Source organism: Ursus maritimus, unplaced genomic scaffold, assembly GCF_017311325.1.
Source record: "Ursus maritimus isolate PB19 unplaced genomic scaffold, ASM1731132v1 scaffold_6, whole genome shotgun sequence".
NCBI classification, from domain to species: Eukaryota; Metazoa; Chordata; class Mammalia; order Carnivora; family Ursidae; genus Ursus; species Ursus maritimus.
Genome location: NW_024426774.1, coordinates 24,601,284 through 24,623,590, shown reverse-complemented (window position 1 = coordinate 24,623,590; position 22,307 = coordinate 24,601,284). Strand labels below are relative to the sequence as shown.

Sequence of the window (22,307 nt, the reverse complement as noted above, 5' to 3'; positions counted from 1 at the left end):
AGCCCTCTACCTTGACCAGCCGAGAACAGAAACCGGTACAGACGTGTGGCCCCGCAGAGCCCTGCACGGGGAAGAGTTAAGGCCGATGCTGGGAACCAGAGAGGCAGATTGGATGTTTTCTCTCTCAGACAGTTTTCCTTTTTGTCCGAATGCTAGACTTTCACGTTCTTATTACTATTATACCCCAACTCTTAAGCATTGCTCACGGACTGAAGCATGCCTGTTCTTAGCTGTGTAATTTGAGCAAGAACCTTCCCATGCCCCAGCTTTTTCATCCAGAAATAGAAAATCACAGCATCTCACAAGGCTACTGGGAGGATGTAATGAGTTAAAATATGTGAGGTGTTTCGATGGGTTCCTGACATATTTTGGTATGCTGTGCCTTCGCATATTGTCCCCTCTGCCCCCTGCCACACATGCACACACGCGTACACGCATGCACGCACACACATGCACACGCACACACACACACACATACACACACACGCACACGCACACATTAATTCAGGTTCATCTTATTTGAAATGAAAAATCACATCAGCCGGGCCTATGGTGGTTCCACGTGTGCTGAGTGTGTTTGTGACAGGATCAAGTGTGCTTTCCTTATTCAAGAGCAGAAATTGTTGGGAAGGTGTTGAAGGCACAAGCACAGAATCAGAAAGCTAAGTGAAAAAAATGAAGCTTTTTTGAGTAATAAAAAAAGTCAAAAGGCCAAAAAAAAGTTCATCTCATGAATTCTGATGGGTTTTTTCTTGGGAAGGAGAGAAAGACACGGTGTTCAGGCTGATAGTGTGGAAACCACACGGAGCCCCATATCTTGTCCCCTGTGCCTGCTAGTCCTGAGACCCCCCCAGAGTGTGATGCAGTAGTGAGGATATCATGGATCCTGTGTGAGTGGCGGGAAAAGTGCCGAGGCCTGCTCTCGTGAGAGCCTCTAACTTCAGGTTTCTTGTTTCTCTCGAGGCATTGAGATGAAGTTCAAGAATAAACTGTTTCCTATGATCGTCTGCCCGGCCTGGATCCCTGAGCTGAACGCGGTGGAGCACGGACCGGAGGGTAAGGGGAGGTGTGCCTGGAGCCCCTGGAGGGAGGGGCTGGGGTGCCGGGGATGGCTCACGTGGGACGGTGGGTGCCAGGAAAGCCTCCCTGCATGGGGAAAAGGGGCCCCTTTCATGTCCTTCATCCACTGAGCATCCATGGTAGGGTGGCAGGGGGCAAAGGTCATTCTCAATCCTGCCTACACATTAGAATCACTCATGGGGCAGGGGGTCAGTGCAGGGAGGTCTTGGGGGCTTTAAAAAAAAGAAAAGCCAGGACTTCACCCTCAGAGATCTGATTTTATTGAGTTAAGAACCACTGGTTTAGGGGCGCCTGGGTAGCGCAGTCGTTAAAGCGTCTGCCTTCGGCTCAGGGCGTGATCCCGGCATTCCGGAATCGAGTCCCATATCGGGCTCCTCCGCTGGGAGCCTGCTTCTTCTCTCTCACTCGCCTGCTGTGTTCCCTCTCTCGCTGGCTGTCTCTCTGTCACATAAATAAATAAAAAATCTAAGAACCACTGGTTTAGAGAGCAGTGCATTCCGGCTGCTGGATCAAGAGACCTGTGGTTGAATCCTGGCTCTTACACTAGCTGTGTGGCATTGGGCAAGTCACTTAACTTCTCTGGGCCTTAATTTCCTCATCCATATACGGATGTGAGATCTGGTTCAGCCTCCTCACTCAGGGACCAGTAAAGTGTCCTAAGAGCTATGTATGAATGTGTTTTCTGAGCTGTGAAGGGATTCGCTGTTATTCTGAGCTGTGTTTCCAGGTATCTCCTTTGGAGCCTCTTGCCCCTTGAGCTCTGTGGAAAAGATACTGCATGAAGCAGTTGACAAGCTTCCTGCCTACAAAACAGAGGTGTTCAAAGGTGTCCTGGAGCAGTTGCGCTGGTTTGCTGGGATACAGGTCAAGTCCGTGGCGGTGAGTCCCTGTTCAGGGGCTCTCAAGGCTCAGGGCAAGAGGCTTTTTGTCACAAGGCCGGGGGCGGAGGGGATTAGTCTGAAGACCCAGCAGGCCTCAAACTTTAGTGCTTAGAACTTCCTGGGGTGCTTGTTAAAAACGTGTATTCCTGGGCCCTACTCTCAGAGATTCTGACTCAGCAGGGCTGGGATGGAGCCCCGAAGGTGCTTCTGGTGAAGGTGGCCTGTGGGTCGCTCTGGGAAGCACGTGCTTGTGACTTAGTCTTTACCCCTGAGGTTGGCGTGCCCACCCTGTTCCCGGACTCGGCGAGGCTGTCAGCAAGTGGATGAGAGATAAGTTAGGGAGAAGCCACATTGGGAGGGGGACTGCCTTTCAGAGTTTGGGGAGAACCAGAGGTAGACCGCCCCCACCCCCACCCCAAGAGGAAGGAGAGGTCCAGCCATTGACTGTTCACAACCAAACTTCATACTAGTCCCAATTCCCCATTTGCTAACGGTGTTCACACACCCAGGGCCATTGGAGGCTCATGACACCTAATGGTGCTGGGCAGAAAGCCACCCCTTCCATTCTGTTTTGTTGTTGTTGTTTTCAGTTAGAACAAAACCCAAAAGCTAACAGCCCACTCCCATTCCCTTACCCTACCCCAAGCACTTGCCATCTCTGATTGTGGATAAGGAGGCAGTAACTCAGAAATCTCCGTTGAGTTCCCCAGCTCGGCTGGACTTACCTCCAGGAAACATTTGCTTTCATTGTGTAATAAACCACCTCGGCTCTTTCAGAAAAAGTTTGGGTGAAATCGAGCAAATTTAAAGGAGCTGACCCAGATTACTGACTAGTAAATTTCAGAGTGGAGACCCAATCCCAAGTGTTCAGATCCCAAGTTTTGCACGTTGTTCTGTGTGCCTGAGTGATGCTGGTCTCGTGCCTTCAGCAGGTCTCACCCATGTGCCCGTGGTTGGGAGCCAGCTGTGAGAGCAAGGTTTTCCTGGGGGGGGGGCTGGGCTCTCACACACTCTCTGCTCATTCTAGTCCCTCGGAGGGAACATCATCACCGCCAGCCCCATCTCTGACCTCAACCCTGTGTTCATGGCCAGCGGGGCCAAGCTGACCATCGTGTCCACAGGTGAGAGCTACGTCATGCCAAAGTCGGGACAGAGGGCCATGTGGGGGAGAAGTCCCACAAGATAGGTCACTTTCTGGAGAGACAGAGCCCAAAGTTCAATGACCCAGCTGTTCTAAGGTTTGGATCCCTGGAAACTGCAGGGGAGATGGACCCCGGTTGGGGGCCAGGAAAGCCGGACCATTTCTTTATGAAGAAGTCACAGCAGAGTCTATCATGCAGATCCTTACCTAGTGGAGTGCTAGAGCTGGGGGTGCCCAGTCTCGCCGCTGGAGTTTTAGGGAGTTTTAGGACGTCTTAGAGTGTTTGTTAAACATGGCCACTATTAAGAGTTGAGTTATATAAACTTACAATAGAATAAATTACATTGAAAAGAAAGGTAGTGAATATTTAAAATTCATCACTTCCTAATTATTTGAGTCTATTTTACTACTGCCCATGCTCTTCCGGTTCTTCCCATCTGTTCTATCTGTGGAGTGGAAATGCTATAGAACAGTGTGCTGCTGGGCATCCTCCTTGTGTGAGGTCCCCGAGACCAGGTTCGATGACTCACAGGAAGTCAGGGAGGACCCACAGCTATGACTTGTAAGTGGGAGGGTATAAAGCAAAGTCAGCAAAGTGAAGAGCGACATGGGGCACGGTCTGGAGGAAACCAGGCACAGACTCCCAGAGCCTTCTCCCGGTGGAGTCACAGGGACACACTTCATTCCCTCAGCCACAAGTCACATCATGATAATGCATGGAAAGTAGTGTCTGCCAGGGAAGCTCTTTGGAGACGGAGTCCCTCGGGCTCCTCTCGGGGATGGTCACGGAGCTCTGCCCAGCATGCACCCAAAGCCCAGACACCCAGAAGGAAGGCAGCTGTTCAGCATAAGCCATGCTGTTTGTGTGAACAGTTCAGAGTGAGTCATTCTCACCAGGGAATGGTGGGAACTCTGCTGAAATCCAAGTTCGCAGAGGACAGCCCCTGGCCAGCCTTGTAAGCAGGCTTTTCAGAGGCTAGCAGCCCTGCTGTGTGTACCCTTGGCTACCCTCCTTCCAACATCATGTTTGCTGGTGTCATCCTGGTAGCTTGAAATTAGTAGCGGGAGTATTGATACTGTAGACACTAGCAAGTCCTACAAGGCAGGGCTTCCCCTGCCCCCACACAATCACCCATTAAACACGCACCAGCACATCCTTGAGTTAGGATTTCAGACGGAAGACCTTGGCCCCAGCTGTGCCAGCAACGCCCTCTGACCGTGGGCACCAGAGACCAGGAGGGGGAATTCCCTGGTGGATTTTTCTCTGCTTTCTCACGCTGGCCGTTCTCATCTGACCCCTGTACAGGCACCAGGAGAACAGTTCAGATGGACCACACCTTCTTCCCTGGCTACAGAAAGACCCTGCTAGCTCCGGAGGAGGTCCTGCTTTCCATCGAGATCCCCTACAGCAGGGAGGTGAGGTGTTCAGGGGTATCCCGGATCACTCTTACCCGGGCTAGACTCCACACGAGAGTCGACCTTGGGGACTGACCTTAGCGTCTCTCAACTTTAACATTGTCTCTGAATGTTGCCTTTGACTGACCCAGTTTCTCTCTGGACAATGAGGAGTTTCAGGGTTTGGGGCAGAGGGCATGGCATGGACCGTGAAACTGACAGCTAGACAGGTGATCTGGAGCAAATCGGGTCCTCTTTCTGAGCCTTAATTTCCTCTTCTGTAAAATGGGCACAGCATTACCCACTGCGCAGGTTACTGTGAAAATTGAAATCAAGAACTCGTAAGGTGGCAGATGTCTGGGAGCCAGCGGGGATCTGCAGCTGATAGCTAGCAACACGGTTTCAAAAACACATCCAGCTGTGGCGGTCAGAGGAGACGGGTTGCATGCTGAACCAAGAAGCTGCCTGTGAGTCAGGCCCTCACATGCTGACGAGGTGTTTATTGACTGGCCTTGGCCCGATTGGTTTTCTGCTTCACGGGCAGTTTCTTTGCCCTGTTCTGGCAGGTCTGGGCATCTCTGGCTGCCTCGCTCTTGTTCCTTGGGGGCTGTGTTGTCTTTACCTGGTGTGGTTTTCTCCTCCCTCAGGAGCCACACATTCCGTAACAGGCCTCGTAGCAAAGTGATCTGTGCGGGGCCGGGAACCCAGCCGTAACGGCGAGTGTTCTGGGTCTCACCCCAGCTAGGGCTCGAGCGAGTGTTACAAAGCATGTTTGCCCCGGCTAATTTTGGCTTCCTTAATGAGAATGCTAGTGAAATTAGAGCCATTTCGTCCCTGAGGTAGTTTCTTCATGATTTCCCAGCTTGTCCTTATAGACCATTTGGAGAAGTGATTCCCAGAATTTTTTTATTTTATGGATCAGTACATTTTTCTTTTGTTTAATTATGAGTTGGGGAAGAAGGAGGAGACAGGCATAGCACTGTCCTGTTTGCATTTTGCCAGGTAGGGACATTGACAAAAAAACATTTCATAAAAGAAAGGAGATTTTCATACCCAGAATTAGGAAGGATTTCTCAAGAACGAAGAACTGCCAATTGGCCACTGACATTTCGTGGCACCCCAGCGGAAATGTCCCCATGGACTGGCATGGTCCTGGAAGTAAGCAGCTGGAACCTCTGTTGCAGAACAAAGCTCACACGCTGGGCTCACTGTCCCAGGGCCATGTTTGACATCAGGAATCCGGACTAGCTTTATGGTTAGGAGGAGTCCCTATGGCTTCTTGGAACAGAAGCCTATGGTCATTTTGGACCTCCACATTGGGCCTCATTGTGCTTTCTGCAATAAGCCTTCCCTTAAACTTCTACCTTTGATGTTAATCAGTATTCGTGGTGAGTTCAGACCTCGAGAGAACTTGGCCGAGAAAGGGCTTGGTATCAGATGGTTCTTACCTGGAAAGTAACTCACACTCCCCTCCTATCCTGAAAGAGAGCGCCTGGCTTGAACCCAGGGGGAAACGGATGTTCAAAGCACAAAGGTGGCTATTGTTTCCTCATGTGACTCATTCTTTCGGGAAGCAAAGTTTCTAACCGTAACCAATAGACCAGTGGAGGCACAGGTTTGAGAGAGCGTGGGCATGGGCGGCCAGCGGAAGGTGTGCTTCAAACACCTGCTGGCATCTCACAGTACCTGCCTGAGAGCTGGTCAGGCCAGCAGAGGTTCCGGCCACCCCTGAGAGCCTGGGTGGGTTCAGATGCTGGGCATCAGGATGGGAAGAGGAGGGACTGGGGGTCTCTGAGGACCCTCTGTGAAAACGTCTTTCCTCTTCCCAGCTGTTGGTTGAGAGCACCCTGTTCTCCTTCATCCTTGACCTACAATTTTCCTGACTACTGGGGAGAAATCCCAACCCTTCCCGGCTTCCGGGAATGTACCTGGAACTTCTCCTGAGAATGTGATAGTCGGTTCTGCCTGGATCTTTGCTTCCTTCCACCAGCCCCTTGCGGGTTTGCGATGGTGTCGTCCCCTCAGCCCGCCTTGTGTCCCCGTGCTCCAGCTTCGCCCTCTGCGGTCCTCGCCAAACAAGGTGGGAAGCAAGAACCCTTCTGTTCTTTTGTAGGGTGAGTATTTCTCAGCATTCAAGCAGGCCTCTCGGAGAGAAGATGACATAGCCAAGGTGACGTGCGGCATGAGAGTCCTGTTCCAGCCAGGAACCGCACAGGTGAAGGAGCTGGCCCTTTGCTACGGCGGAATGGCCGACAGAACTATCTCTGCCCTCAAGACCACACAGAAGCAGACGGCAAAGTAAGAGCCACCAGCAAAATAAAACCACCGCTGCCGCTATGACTGCTAGTAGTCCTGCTATTGCAACTGCTAGTAGTCCTGCTATTGCAACTGCTAGTAGTCCTGCTATTGCTGCTACTACTGCCACGCCTACTGCCGTTACCATGGCTACCACCACAGCTCTGATTACTGCCGCTCCTACTAGCGGGGTTACTAAGGGCATCGCTGTTGCTGGGCTAGTAGTACCATCGCTACTACCGCTGCTGCTGTTACTACTGCTCTTACTGCTACTACTACAGCCACAACTACGGTTACTATTGCTGGTCCTGCTGCCGCTCTACTCCAATTACTACAGCTAGTGCTACTCCTATTGTTACTGCTCCTTCTCTTACTGCCATTCCTTCTGCTCTCACTCCAGCGCTTCCTACTACCATCACTGCTCTGACTAGTATTACTACCGTGGCTAACCACCACTGTTACTGTTGGTACTATTACTGCGGTCTCTTGTACTGCTAATATTATTATTACTACTGCTCTAGGACTGCTGCTACCCCTGATATTACTACTAATAGCATGACCGCGGCTGCTATGTTAATGCTATTACTACTACTATGGTTGCAACCGTTACTATTACTACAACCAATAGTAGCATCGCTGCTGCTGCTGTGTTACTGGAGCTGCTGCTACGACTATTGCTACTGCTCCTTGTGCTACTACTTCGACTATTACTTCTGCTTTTGCTACTACTCTTACTGTCGCTTCCACTACTACCACGACTGTGTCTGCCACTGCTAGTATTACTTGTACTACTATTGCTGTTGCTACTGCTGCCGTTACTACTCTTGCACAACTGCCGTGGCTACTACTATTACTACGGCTAGGACAGGGCGGCAGTTGTCGCACGCACTTCACTGGCACTACCCTCTGTACGTGCGGCCCGTGCGATGACCATATGGATAAATAAAGCTTACCTTCGGAGTTTGGCTCCTTGGTTCCAATTCCTGGCTCTGACCCTTACCGGCTGGGTTGTATAAGTCAAATTACTTAACCTTCTCGTGCCTCAGTTTTCTCACTGGTAAAATGAGTGTACAAATTGTCCCTGGTACACTTTTAAATTGAAATGAAAAGTGATGTTTTATATAAGGCACATAGAACATTGCCTAGTGTGTATGATAAGGACTAAAATAGATTTTATTATTATTTTTGTGGTCTTTTTCTTATTGTGTCTCTTTTTAAAGATGAGGACACCGAGGCTCAGGCAGGTAACTTGCCTAAAGTTGCAAAACTATAAGTATCTGAGCCAAATTTGGAACCAAAGTTCCTATGACTGTCACCCTGCACATACCACCCCACGGAAATGATTCCGAGGCCAGATAGGAGCGCTCTCCCACCATGTGCTCTCTGGCAGTTCCTGGAACGAGGGGCTGCTGCAGGCTGTGTGTGCAGGCCTGGCAGAGGAGCTGCACCTGTCTCCTGACGCCCCTGGTGGCATGGTGGATTTCCGGCGGACCCTCACCCTCAGCTTCTTCTTCAAGTTCTACCTGACAGTACTTCAGAAACTGGGCAAAGGGAACGTGGAAAACGTGAGTGTGGGGGTGGGAGCAAAATACAGACTCTCTGCAGGACTCTTGTGTGGCCATTTAAGAAGCCAGTTGGAGTGAGGGAGTACTGTGGACCAGGTGGTGAATTTACTTCTCCCTTCTCGTGTCTACGGGCAGAGGAGAAAGGACCAAGAACTCATGGCCCAGGGAGCCACATGGAAATGGGAGCCAGCGGGGTGGCTGAGAGGCAGAGCTCTGGACTGGGCATCAGTGACATGGGTTCTGGTCCTGGCTGAGTCATTACCTCACCTGAGAACTTGAATAGGTCACAACTCTCTTGAACCCTCGACTAGAAAATCTGTGGAAGGGGGAGGGTAAACCAGATGATCCTTCCAGAGGAGAGCTGATACAACTGTGGTTTTGTAGTTAGAACGGGAATGTGGAGTGAGATGAGAAGGTAGACTGTGGAATGGGAATGTGAGGTGGGGCTGCTACAGCCAGGGGCCTGTGGTCACTGCGAGGGTGTGATCTGGAGGGGTTGCAGCTGAGCGGGAGCCCATCTCCCCACATGGGTTCACCAGGTGTTTATTTTGTACCTTTTATGCATAACATTACACTAGGCACTAAGGGGCAGCCTCGTGTGGGAGAGACCTGGTCAATAAAGGCCAGCCTAGACTGACAACTGAGAAGATGGTTTGGGGAGCGCAAAGGAGAGAAGGCTCCACAGATGTGGAGACAGCTGACTGAAATCCCTCTTTGAAAAACATTCGTAGTACTTATTTTCTTCTGATTATAAAAGCAATAAACTTATTGTGGAAAACTTTAAGAACACAGAAATGTGTTAAAAATTAAAATTGAAAAGAAAAATATTAAATATTTTTTGAATTAAAAAACTTTATATTAACTTTTAAAAAAATTAAAATTGCTCTTCTCTCAGATCCTATAGAAAACCAGTGCTACTATTTTTGCTTATTTCTCTGATCTTTTTCCTACATTTATCTGTCCGTCTGTCATCCAATTTCCTCTCTCTCTCTCTCCTTCCATCCATCTATCTATAGACCTGCCATCTTCCCAGCTTTTGATCTGGAACAGATCATTTTCTAAACAGATTTGGGGTCATGCTGCGTATAAAGTTTTATGCCCCCCTTGATTCTGTTGAGATTATATTGTGCACATTTCCCATATCATTAAATATTTCCCACAGAAACAAGGAGGAAGAAGCCTTTTCCAGCAAGGCTGGGGGAGAAAGAGCAGCATGGATAAATGCACGAGGGAGGGAGACCACTTGGTGTGTTGGAGGAAGTACAAACCATTCACCGTGCAGGCCGCGGGGGTGGGAGAGGACCTGAGGCTGTTATTAAATACCGAACCCTTGCACCCCCATGCTGATGTTGAGATAGACCCAGCCAGAACTAGAAGGAATGTGAAGTGAGGAGCTGAGGGGAACGGTTGTAACCTTTACCCCCTGGGGACAACCAAGGGTGGAATGATAGGAATAGTCATGATCACCACAGTTATCTTGCCTCCACAGAATTGTGCGAAGCTGGACCCCTCCGATGCCAGTGCCACCTTACTCTTTCAGAAAGACCCTCCAGCCAATGTCCAGCTCTTCCAAGTGAGTATACATGACGTATGGCTGATATCACGGGCCCTTGCAGGGCATATTGGATGATGCTAACCTGTGGTGAATGACCGACTCGAGTTGGATATAGGCGCTCAAACTCCTTACTGCTTTGCGTAAATATCCAGTGAAGAAAATGGGCATCATATTAATGTCAACAAAGCTATTTTCCCCCTTCCTTACTTAAATTTCTCTCTTGGGATTACTCTCATCTTCATCTGCTCTTTAAAGAAAAGAAAAAATTTTTTTCCAATTTGTCTTTTCTGATACCTCCGTGGGGCTGATGTGCAAAGCCAGGAGTTCTCCTGACCATGTGAATAAAACAAAACAACAACTTTCTATCAACAGCAACTTTCTGAGAAGCACTAGGTAAAGGATCAGCTTTTCCTGTAAACATTTTGGATTTCGTGGGCCATACGGTCTCTGTTGCAACTCCTCAACTTTGTCATTGTAGCATAAAAACAGCCAGAGGCAATACATAAATGAATGTGTGTGTACCAATAAAGCTTTATTTATAAAAGCAGCCAGTGGGCCAAATTTGACCCACAGGCCATAATTTGTGGACACGTGCACTAGAATATGGTGGTCCAAAGTGTGAACTCTGGGGCCTGATGGCCAGGATTTGAATCCAAATTCTGCCATGCCATAACTGTAACCTTGGGTAGGTCACTTCCTCTCTGTATGTTTTGGGCAAGTTAATTATGCCCACCTGCAAGTGTGCATAATGATGGCCTCTGTCTCATAGGATAGCTCTGAGGATTAAATGTGTTAGTACAAGTAAATAGCTTAGATAGCTCCTGGCAGATCGTAAACATTCAATAAAATACTAGCCATTATTATTACTTTGAAAAACACATAAAACAGAATTTTATTATAAATACACTTTAGAACATTTTGGAAAGTACAGAAAGATACAAAGGAGAAAACAAAAATCACCCAAGATCCTACCTCCAAGAGAAAATCATTATATTTTTGTTTACTTCTTTCCATTTTTCCTATGCATATATAGACGTGTATATACTACATTTATAACGTGCATATTTTTTTTACAGAATTCAAATGATCGTACACACACACAATGTTTTATGCCCTTTTTCTACACTTCACATGAGCATTCTTTCCTTCTCATTAAAATCCTTCAAAAGTATGTCGTAACAGTTGCACACTATTCCACTGTATGCATAGAGCAGAATCTCTTGACTCCACCCCCAATGAATGGACCTCGAGGTTCCTCTTTAGTTATTTATTTTTTCTTCTGGTGTAGAGTGCTACTATGAGGTCACTTCTCAGTGGTTCTTATCTGCCTGTCTCTTCCTCTGCCCCTCTTGTTTCCTTCATCCTCACTCCTCAGGTTTGCTTCGGCCTGAAGCTCTCTGCACTTTCCCTGGGCCTGTAGGGAAACAGTGTCCTCCGCAGCTCAGCTTGACTGGTGACCATGTTGTTCCAGGAGGTGCCTGAGGGTCAGTCTGAGGAGGACATGGTGGGCCGGCCCCTGCCCCACCTGGCCTCGGCCATGCAGGCTTCTGGGGAGGCTGTGTACTGTGACGACATCCCTCGCTATGAGAATGAGCTGTCCCTCCGGCTGGTCACCAGCACCAAGGCCCATGCCAAGATCACGTGAGTGTAGGAAATATACTCGGGGGGATACTAAGGGGAAGAACATGGCTCGGAGATTGTGTTCCTGCTCCAGTGCTTTGCCGCCAAGACCTTGGCCTGCATGCTTAAGCTCTCAGTTTCCCCATTCATAATAGGATGTTTTCATGAGGGTCAGTGATAGAGTCCATGAAGGACCTAGCAGGGAATAGTCTCTCGTACCGGTTTGTTGAACACGGAGAGCCCAAATGACAAGAACGGCCACTCTATAATAATAATCAACGCTCGTATGGCACTTAATATTTGCTGTACCCTGGATTAAAGCGTTTCCCATGTATTGGCACATTTACTCCTCTCAGCAACCCTATAGGCACGTCCTGTTACCCCCATGTTCCAGATGAGGAGACGGGCATGAACACGGTCAGTTACTTGCCCCAAGTCCCAGAGCTGGCAAAGCCAGAGTTGGCAACAAAGCCAGGTTCGAAGCCAGGCAGCACTGGCCACTGGGCTGTGTGGCCTCTGGATGTTCGGGGCAGAGGCTGCGTGTGATTTGCGGGTGGGCATTAGACACATAGCCTGCCGAACAGAGAAACCCTCCTTGGGCCCTGCCCCTGCAGGGATTAGCGATCCAGTCTCCTCATCCTGGGTTCTTCCTCTGCTGCTCCCAGCCACCTGGGACAGGCCCTAGGAATGATAACGTGGGCATAGATAAAACCTAACAGATGAGTAAACTCCTCCAGCTCTCTGAAAAAATTAAAAGTTTAAGATGATACGGTTGCCTGCTATAGGAGAAATTCATTTGCCTTGTCCTGAGTGCAGACTGACCACACTGACCACGATCAGTGTGAGGACAGAGGCATCCAGTGCGGTGGGGGGTCTTCTGCTCTGGTTTCCTGTCTGGGACCTCACTGTGCTCATTCTTTCAGGTCCATAGATATTTCAGAAGCTCAGAAGGTGCCAGGGTTCGTTTGCTTTATCTCTGCTGAGGATGTTCCTGGGAGTAATAAAACGGGAATTCTTAATGATGAAACAGTCTTTGCAAAAGATGAGGTAGGTCTTGGATTTTTTTAGATCTGAAGTTAGTGGAAAGAATGATTGAGTTTTTATTTATGCTTATGCCTCCAAATCCCTAATTTTGAAAAGATTCCATATTTGCACATACTGTGGCCATCATCCGATTGGCCAGGGTGCAGGACAATCAGTAAAGGGACGGATTCTGTCTGGTGGCACTTTAAACTTTCACTTACAGTTTATGTGTTTATTTAACTGATGGTTGCTAATTGCACGTAGTAGGATGAGTCCCAGACAAAGTGGCATTTAAACAAGACTGGTGATTGTTTTTGAACTACCAGTTATGTTCTTAAGGGTATAATGTTAAGCTCCTTTATTAAGGAAAACGAAAATATGGCAAACTAACCAGAACAGAAATCACATTATGTGTATTGATAAATTCACTTATACGAAAGTTTGTCTACTGATGAACTTATATCGTCTGTTGATGTACAGAGTTCACACACACACACACACACACACACACACACACTTCCCAAACATTCAAGATGGCAGCTACAAAAATCCGTATACTTCTAGGATAGTTCTCAGACGGTCACTTTACAATTCCAATGCATATCAAATGCAAATTGGAGATGAATAGGTCTTGCTGAAAGGCAAGTTCACTTTATTATTAATTTACAAGTGAAGGAGAGCAATCAGAAACTACAATCATGAGACCCACGGATTCCATATGACAGAAGAACAAATTACTTTTACAAACTTCAAGAGCCTCTAAGACCACTGCTAGCATTATGGGTAGTGAGAATCAGCCAGGTTTAACCACCATAGCACTAACCAATTAAGTCAACAACTTAACTGGGTCCTCAAGAGATAACGATCAGAGACCATATGGGTTTCTAGTGTCAGAAACCACATATTCCAAAGTAATGAATTGAACAATTTTGTTTTGTCTATGTTTTGGGGGATGTTGGAAGAAAATTACCTGTGAGGGACTGAATCATTAAGTAATGAGAAAATGACAATCCTTATTCAATATAACAAAAAACTGGTTTATGGGTTATCCAGTCTAAGAATCAGCATTTGGGAACTACTGCTTGTGGGCATCTAGATGAAGTATAAGACATGATTGTTGCCTTTGAGAAGCTTTTGGTATAAATCTGGAAACAAGATAAAAGGGAGTGGGGTGGTGGCAGAAAGTGAAACTGGAAATTGGCACTAAGATTTAGTCGTGGTCTAGCACGATTGTGATCTTGCCTTCTGGGTCTGCAGCTCTTTACCTGAAGAACAAGGGTGTTGGAGGGGTCTGAGTCAACAGAGAGACTTCATGCTGCCACACCTCCCCTTCTGCTGCTCACGGCAGACATGACTAATCAATTGCCACATTCAATCCTGGGCAACTTCTCGACAAGCTGCCAGTAGTAAATCATCAGAATTGGTCATTGAGATGAAGCGAGTTTGCCTTCCTGATACTAGTGATCTCCAAGTCCAGTTCCAGTTCCACTGATTCTAAACACTTATGAAGAAGCACATAATCCCAAATAGTAGGACAAAGACATGAAAAGGCCCCAGGGCATTCCTGAAACCTACCTTAAGGAAACCTTGGCGGCAAAGACTCCCTTTGCCCTTTGAACAATCCAAAATCATTTGCTTCATGAGGAGCACGTGATGTTTTTTAACAGTCTGGCTCTGTTCCCAGGTGACTTGTGTTGGGCACATCATTGGCGCTGTGGTCACCGACACCCCAGAACACGCACAGAGAGCCGCTCAAGGGGTGAAAATCACCTATGAAGAACTTCCAGCCATTATCACAATCGAGGTAACAGAGAAAGGGCCGCATAGAAAGGGGGGAGCTCCCTGTCCCTAGAGGCACTTTTATTGGGATCCTTTAGGGAGGATTCCAGCAGCAGAGGGGATTTGCCTCGACAGGTTTTTACATTGTTTCCTGCCCCAGGATTGCGTGGTCTTTGAAACCTTCCCCATCATGGTCCCAAACTCAGTCCACTAGGGGTCAAACTAGGTTCCTCCTTCGCAGTGCCAACTCCCATTGGTTCCCTGAGGGATGCTACCTTTCCCTCAAGATCCAAGGTTGTCCACCTGTGGACAAACTGTGGGGGCAAAGTCTTCCTTTGCCTTTTGAACAATCCAAAATAATTTGCTCTGGGAGGAGCACGTGATGTTCTTTAATGGTCTGGCTCAAGATCCAAGGTTGCCCCCCTGCCCCCGTTTCTCTGAGGAAACGGAGGAATGAGACTCCCCGGGCCACAAGCTGGCTTACTTTAAGTCTGTGTAAGACGTTTGTAGAGATGTTTGTGTGAGAAGAGAGAAGGAGTTCCAGCAGCTTCTCTTCCCCGGGTCAAAAATGACTTACCTCTCCTCTGAAAGTCCAGTCACTGAAGCTTCTTTCTTGTCCTCAGGATGCTATAAACAACAACTCCTATCATGGGTCTGAGCTGAAGATAGGGAAAGGAGACCTCACGAAGGGATTTTCCGAAGCAGACAATGTTGTTTCAGGTATAGCTGGCACCATGGGGTCCCTGTGTAATGACAATATGGGCGGGCCCTGGTTTATAAATTAAATTCAAGGGCTGGACCTTGAGTCCTGGAGCAGGGGAGTGAATTTTTACCAGAAGAGTCCTCCTGACGTATGTAACAAAATAGTAGACAGTTGGCAGGGAAAGACCCTCTGTCAGCTTCATCTCTGCCCTCCTGTCTCTAGGCTAGATTAGACCTAAGTGATTCTCGGGAGCTGGTAGTGTGTCGAATTTGGAAGACTGTCCAGGGAAGGTAGAGGCCACAGATCCTGGCCACCCCCCACTGTGGGCTTGCAGACCGTCCTCACCCGTCTGCAGCTGGGGCGCTCCCCCTGCTCCCCTCCTTACCCGCCCCCACGCCGTGGAGTTAGGCCCAGAGCTCCCACGTGGCGCAGGGCTGCTGACCAGACCCCTTTTGGAATTGTCGCCTACACGGTCCCTCACGCACTGCTAAGTCACTGTGGAGCCAGCTCTCCAGCTGGCCGGATAACTTCAGTTTCAGAAGATGCTCTCATTTTCAGCTTTTCAGTCACATCTGTTAATTTCCTTCTTTACCTTTTCCAACATTTTGCAATAATAGTTCAAAAGTCTTTAGTTTCCACTGGCGCAGTGAAAGAAAGCATCATGCCTGATGCATTTTGGTATCATTCTGGTTTCTTTGTCGGGGTGGGAGATTCGGCTCCCAGATGCCTAAGGCTTTGAGACCCTTTCCACCCCTGCTGGGAACCTGGAGCTCACCTGTGAGCGGTTGGTTCCTGCCCAGGGCCCAGGGCGAGTGCACTCTCGTTAAGCAAACTCTGGATCACTGTGGGGATCTTGTTTCTCCTCCAGGCGAGGTGCACATTGGTGGCCAAGAGCACTTCTACCTGGAGACTCACTGCACCATCGCTGTCCCAAAAGGAGAGCAGGGGGAGATGGAGCTCTTTGTGTCTACACAGAACACCATGAAGACCCAGGTAGGCACCCTGTGGGTCAGCCCCGGGGCCCGGGGAGGACACTGGGGAGTGTCTGGCAGACTAGGTGTGGCAGTATGGGACGTGGGAAAAGAGAGATCTGGGCTGGTCCATAAGGGGATTTGAGGGTCTGGAGCCGGACCCTGTCAGCCAACAAGCTGGTGTCACTGAGCTCTTCCTTGGCCTTCCTTGGTTTTCCTCGTCTGTAAGATGGGCCTGGGAGGCTGTGGTACCGATTTGACGTTTACTACTTGCATAGGGCTAGTAAGTGTTGGCTTTTATCATTCCAGTGATATATGGCCTTGGCCAAATCATATCCGACATGTGTCTCCTCATCTGTAAAACAAGGGTGTTGGGCTTCGTGATAGCCACAGAGACCACTACGCGATTTGTGGCAGCTCAAACGTTCCCCATTTCTCTGCTGCTGATAATGCAACAGTGGTGGCCAGCATTTTGGGTGGCTGGTCCTCCCCTCACAACTCACCAGTTCCTGCTCAGATGGAAAGAACTTTAGCTCTGAAAGTATGCTGTGGCCAGCTGCTCACCCCATTTGTTAAAAACAAGTGTCTGAATTCAGCCTGTGGTGACTAATGAGTGCTGGACCCCAGCACTTGCCAGCTCAAGGGCTGCCTGGGGAGATGGGGGAAGGGGGGCTCCTGGAATCAAGAAATGTCTCCATATTCACAGCAATAATTAGGCTCATGGGTGTCGGCAGGCACTAGCTCAGGCCTGAAGTAAGTCCAGATGATACATTCAGTGCAAGTAATTTTTTTTTTGTCCACAGAGCTTTGTTGCAAACATGCTGGGGGTTCCAGCAAACCGGATTTTGGTCCGAGTGAAGAGAATTGGGGGAGGCTTTGGAGGGAAGGAGACCCGGAGCACTGTGGTGTCCACGGCAGTGGCCCTGGCTGCATACAAGTGAGTCCTCCCTGCCAGCTCCTGGGAAGGAGAATAAGGCTGCCTCTGCCAGGAAGGCTTTCTGGATTTCTGCCTTTTATTTATTTATTTATTTATTTATTTATTTATTTATTTTTATAATAATAATTTTTTATTATATTATGTTAGTCACCATACAGTACATCCCTAGTTTTTGATGTAAATGAAGCCCTCAGTTTGTTTCCCAGAGTCCATAGTCTCTCATGCTTCATTCCCCCTTCTGTTTACCCCCTCTTCTTTTTCCCTTTCTTCTCCTACCGATCTTCCTACTTCTTATGTTCCATAAATGAGTGAAACCATATGATAATTGTCTATCTCTGGATTTCTGCCTTTTAGAAGCAGATTCCCCTTGCTTTGAATTTTCGCAGCCTTCTGTTTTCAGAACTCTTGGGCATTGGGCTGAGGGTGATACCACCTGGTTCTTTGTGTTCTACCTGTGGACCCGTGTCTTATCTCCCCTATCTGGCTGTGAAGGCCCTGGGGGCAGGGACACACCTCACATCCTTCTATTCCTTGCCTTGTCCAGCATGGAGCCTAGACAGCTAGACAGCGAGGCAGCCCAGCACAGGTCTGATGGAAAGAGAAGTGTCCCATGCTGTTCTCATCCCTGGGACTGATAGGAATGGGCCGTTGCACAGGCTCCGGGGTTCTAACCCTCTGATGCCTCCCTCAGGACTGGCCGCCCTGTGCGCTGCATGCTGGATCGTGATGAGGACATGCTGATAACTGGTGGCAGACATCCTTTCTTGGCCAAATACAAGGTTCTAGATGTCGGCAGCTGTGCCGGGGATGGGAGGGACAGTGCCATCTCATTGGAAAAGCTGGGGATGAAGATCGAGGGATTCTGGGATGTACTCTTAACATTTTTCATGACTACCTGTAGAAGTTCAAAGAAGAAATAGCCACAAGAAAAATTCAAATCGGCCAACAGCAGCATAGAGGGGTGATGCTGGCTGGCCACCTCCCAAGTGATGTCCCAGCGTGGTGTCTATGCCTTTTGTGAATTGCTCTTGTCCATATCTGGTCTTTGTCCACTCAGGCTGAGAAGCATGACTTTTCAGCAGCCCTGGGGTAAATCCATCCTGCACAATGTCCTAATGTCCAGGTGTTCACTGCCTGGTGTGATAACCAGAATGACTGCTCAGTGCTTAGTAATTTACAATGAGAAATAAAACTGCCCAGGGCCAGGACAGGCCCACGTTGTTAGGGTGGGTACCTGCCCCATTAGACGGTGTATGGCTGGTCACTGCCAGTTCCTCTGAGGGACAGTCCCTTTCCTGGGTCCCTGTGGATATAACCATGCATCCTGTCCCTCTAAACACCAGTATAACCTGCCAGATCCCAGTCTGGGAGCGCTTCTCTCCCTGAGCTGGCTTCGAACATCTCCCCTTTGACCTCTTCTGATTTTGTTTCACGATCGAACTCCCCCAAAGGGATCGTATTTCCCTTATTCCCGAATTCTTGTGGGCCCAAAGAAAGTAACTTGGTGTTCTGAGCCCCACTTCCTCGCTTATGGGATGGCCTGTAAAGGTTTGTTCTGATGGCTACATAAGGCCGGGGATGTGAAAGCACATTCATGCTTGTTGGGCTATAACTTGGTGTCTGCTGGCCAGACGCTGGAAGGCGATGTCTCCCATATCTTTCTCTGCCTGGCCCTCCCCTCTGTGCCTCCCCACTCCCTCTCACACAACCAGAAGCCAGGAGTAGGCAGGAGGAAGGAGGGGTGTGGGGAGAAGGTGCTGAGGAGCCATGGAGCGTCACTGGAGAGATGTTAGCTCCTCTCTGCTTCACCTGTTAAGCTCTGGTGGCCTGTTTTCATGATGTGATGTCTTGTTCTTTCTGCTTCCTCCAGGTAGCGTAGGTGGGAGGGGATGACTCAGGTTAGCAGAGGAAGGGCACTGCTGAGACATCCCTCTCCTCATCAGGTTGGCTTCATGAAGGATGGGAAGGTGGTGGCTCTGAAGGTGGAACACTACAGCAATGCAGGGAACACCATGGATCTCTCCCAGAGCGTAAGCACGGGCACCCCCGCATCCCGGGGGTGGGGGGGGGGTGCCTGGGAGGTCAAGGGCGGGCCCCACAGCCACCCTGGCTCGGGCCTCCTCAGTTCCTGCCTGTTACCATGATGGTAGCCTCCCCATTGGTTCCCACCCGCGGGTTCTCCACCCTTGGCTCATCTCTAAAGCACAAACATAATCGTATTACTTTCTGATTGGAAACCCTTCCTGCTTTTTCAAGATACTTTGCCAAGCAAGCCAAGTTAGTTACAAAACTTGATGCATAGTCTGGTGACATTGCGTGTATATGTATGTAAAATTAACATGTGCCTCTATTTTATATATATATATGTATATATATATAAATAAAATACAGATGTATAATACATATATATCTAATACATATATATAATGCATAATAGATATAATGAAATGCATGGAAAATTCCAAAAGAACATGCACTAAGCAGTGATTAGGTGGGACAAGGGGGGCACTCACTGTTATTTCCTATATAACACATTTTTGTGATGTTTGAATTTTAAGTAATGAATTGAAATCTTCTTTTTTTTAGTAACAGTTTCATTGAAGTATCGTTTACACACCATAAAATTCACCCATTTCAAGTATATAATTTAATGGTTTTTAGTAAATTTAAAGAGTCATGCAAACATTATCATGATCTAGTTTTCAAACATTTTCATCACCCCGAAGTGACCTCTTGCAGTCGCTCCTGTTCTCACCCCCACCCCCACCCTCAGGCCTAGACACCGACCAGTCTACTTTCTATCTTTATAGATTTTCCTCTTGTAGTTGATTCTTATAAACAGACGCATATACTATGTAATCTTTTGTGTCTGGCTTTTCTTCTCAGATTAATGTTTTTAGGTTCATCCATGTTATAGTGTGTGTTAGTCCTTTATTCTTTTCTATTGATAATATTTCATCACATGGATAGACCATATTTTGTTTTCCATTCACCACTTGATGAGCATTTGAGTTATTTCCAGTGTTTAGCCTTTATGGATAATGCCACTCTGAAATTCTCCTATGAGTTTTTTTTTTTTAAAGACTTTATTTATTTATTTGAGAGAGAGAGAGAGACAAAGTGAGAGAGAGAAAGCATGTAGCAGGGGGGAGAGGGAGAAGCAGGCTCCCTGCTGAGCTGGCAGCCTGACACAGGGCTCGATCTCAGGACCCTGGGACCATGATCTGAGCCAAAGGCAGATGCTTAACCAACAGAGCCACCCAGGCACCCCTCCTATGAGTCTTACGTAGACACGTATTTTTGTTAATTTTGAAAGTAAACAGTTATCTTTGTGATACTACTTTTTATAATTATTTAGAATCTTAATTTTATAACCATATTGGCTATAGATGCATAGACTCTTCTTGTAAAAATAAGTCACATTTCAGGGAAAACAGAAGTTCCCATGAATCCCCACCCCCTGAGCCTCTCCTCTTTGCTAGGGGCTACCTGGCTCAATTAGAAAACTTCACACTTCAGATCTAGTGTGAAAACGTCTCAAAAAAAGAAACACATTTAGCATTCTCACCATTTGCCACACATGCCTCTTGGTGTTGTAGGAAAAATCAGGTTGAAAAAGATACAGTGCTTGTCCCCAAAGATCTTAGAAGCTTTTAAATTCAATCCAGCAAACGTTTATTGAGTGCCTAGAATAGCAACATAAAGAAGAATATATGGCATTGTTTCTGCCCTCAGGAAGTTCGCAGTGTGGTGGGGGAGACAGATAATAAAAGACAAAATGAAATAGAAGTACAAGTTGATAGAGTGCTAAGGAAAAGCAAAAATGGAATTAATTGAGACATACTAAAAGCATCTAGGATGACTAAGACTGAAATAACCAAAGACACAAAAAGCAACCTGTGGGAAAGAGAGAATATACACAGGGAAGTAAACCAAACCCCAAATGAAACAAACAAATAAAAGCTGCCGTTGGTCTCATCAGAGAGATGCGTTATTATACCTTCAAGAAAGAATAGGATGCCATAAAAATGGAACAGTTGGAGAATAAAAATGAACTCCAGTGAATTAAAACTCTGAAAGTAGAAGGGTTGGAAGAAACTTGAGCAAATCTTCCCAAGTAAAGAAAAAAATTATGAAAAATAGGAGAGAAGATGCAATAAAATTCAAGGACTTGTCCAGGAGATCCAAATAATCGAAGTTTCAGAGAGAAAGAATGATTAAACAAGAGAGAGGAGGAAACTGTCAAGAAGTGACTCAGGAAATCCCCCCCCCCAAACTGATGGGCATAGATTTTGAGATTAAAAGAGCCCATCCAGTAACCAGCACAATGAAGGAAAATAGACCCATGCTAAGTTACATCACTGCGAACTTTGAGAAACCTGGAAGCGAAGAAGATTTTACAACTTTCAGGAAGGAGAAAAACAGAACTGTTTCCAAGAATTGGAAAGGCATTGATTGGATTTGCCAGTCAAATGCCTTCAGAATGCTGAGAGAAACTGGAAAACCTACTTCCAACCTAGAATCTTATATATGGCCGAATCATTAATTAAGGATGAGAGTACAAGAAAGACATTTCAGGCATACCAATCTCAAAAATGTTTCTCTCTATATACTCCTTTTTTTAAAGAAGTTATTCAAGGATGTACTCCAACAAAATGAGGGTGTAAGACTAGGAAAGGGGTAGATGTGGGTTCCAGGAAGGGGAGATTCAGTATGGAGAGAGGCCAAGAGAATCTGGGATGAATGTGAGGGGAAGATCCCAAGATAACAGCTGAACAGAGGGTCTAATGGGCTGCCTATTGAAATTGGAGTTGGCCAGAAGGCTCCAGGAACAATTACTTCAAAAAGATAAGGCTGCTAGGAAGTCTAAAGTGTTCAAACATATTGAGAGATTTCTTGCACTGGGGAAAACTTTAAGTTGACTTAAGTAATAATTGCATAGAAAACTAAGAAAATGAAAAAGTCAAGATAATTGTTAACTCCGGGAGGGGGAAACGTTATCAAGAAAGAGAGAAGTAATCCTAGGGTAACTATGCCGTTCAGCTGTCAGTAATGTTTACAGGATGGTATCAAACTGACTGTTGATCAGATCCAAATATAGCTATATGGGGAGGATGGGGGACAGGAAGGTGATGTGTTTTTGGGGAAAGGGGATTAGGCGGGAATGAAATCCCCCTTTTCTGTAATAAGAAAACAACGTAAGAGTCTACAACTGAAAACATCAAGACGTTTCAGCGGAAGGCATCATTTAGAGACGCGGAAGTTAATGTAAAGAGCTGATAAAGAATGAGCGAGGAGAGCTGTACGTGAAGGAGAAGGAAGGAAAGTGGGGGCTGCTGTTTTGCAGAACACAAACTTATGG

At 47.3% G+C, this 22,307-nt stretch overlaps 1 protein-coding gene across 1 annotated transcript in view; it reads left to right on the top strand.

Annotated features, from left to right (window-relative positions):
• The window catches only part of XDH (xanthine dehydrogenase), a 60,187-nt gene that overhangs the window by 22,366 nt on the left and 15,514 nt on the right, over positions 1 to 22,307 (top strand). The window contains exons 10-24 of the mRNA XM_008700260.2: positions 964 to 1,056; positions 1,808 to 1,959; positions 2,989 to 3,082; positions 4,409 to 4,518; positions 6,611 to 6,795; positions 8,183 to 8,357; positions 9,847 to 9,930; positions 11,384 to 11,553; positions 12,456 to 12,579; positions 14,240 to 14,359; positions 14,958 to 15,054; positions 15,906 to 16,030; positions 16,812 to 16,945; positions 17,637 to 17,724; positions 18,889 to 18,975. Coding sequence (XP_008698482.1) covers positions 964 to 1,056; positions 1,808 to 1,959; positions 2,989 to 3,082; positions 4,409 to 4,518; positions 6,611 to 6,795; positions 8,183 to 8,357; positions 9,847 to 9,930; positions 11,384 to 11,553; positions 12,456 to 12,579; positions 14,240 to 14,359; positions 14,958 to 15,054; positions 15,906 to 16,030; positions 16,812 to 16,945; positions 17,637 to 17,724; positions 18,889 to 18,975 — 1,838 coding nt within the window. The remainder of the gene's footprint in view (positions 1 to 963; positions 1,057 to 1,807; positions 1,960 to 2,988; positions 3,083 to 4,408; positions 4,519 to 6,610; positions 6,796 to 8,182; positions 8,358 to 9,846; positions 9,931 to 11,383; positions 11,554 to 12,455; positions 12,580 to 14,239; positions 14,360 to 14,957; positions 15,055 to 15,905; positions 16,031 to 16,811; positions 16,946 to 17,636; positions 17,725 to 18,888; positions 18,976 to 22,307) is intronic.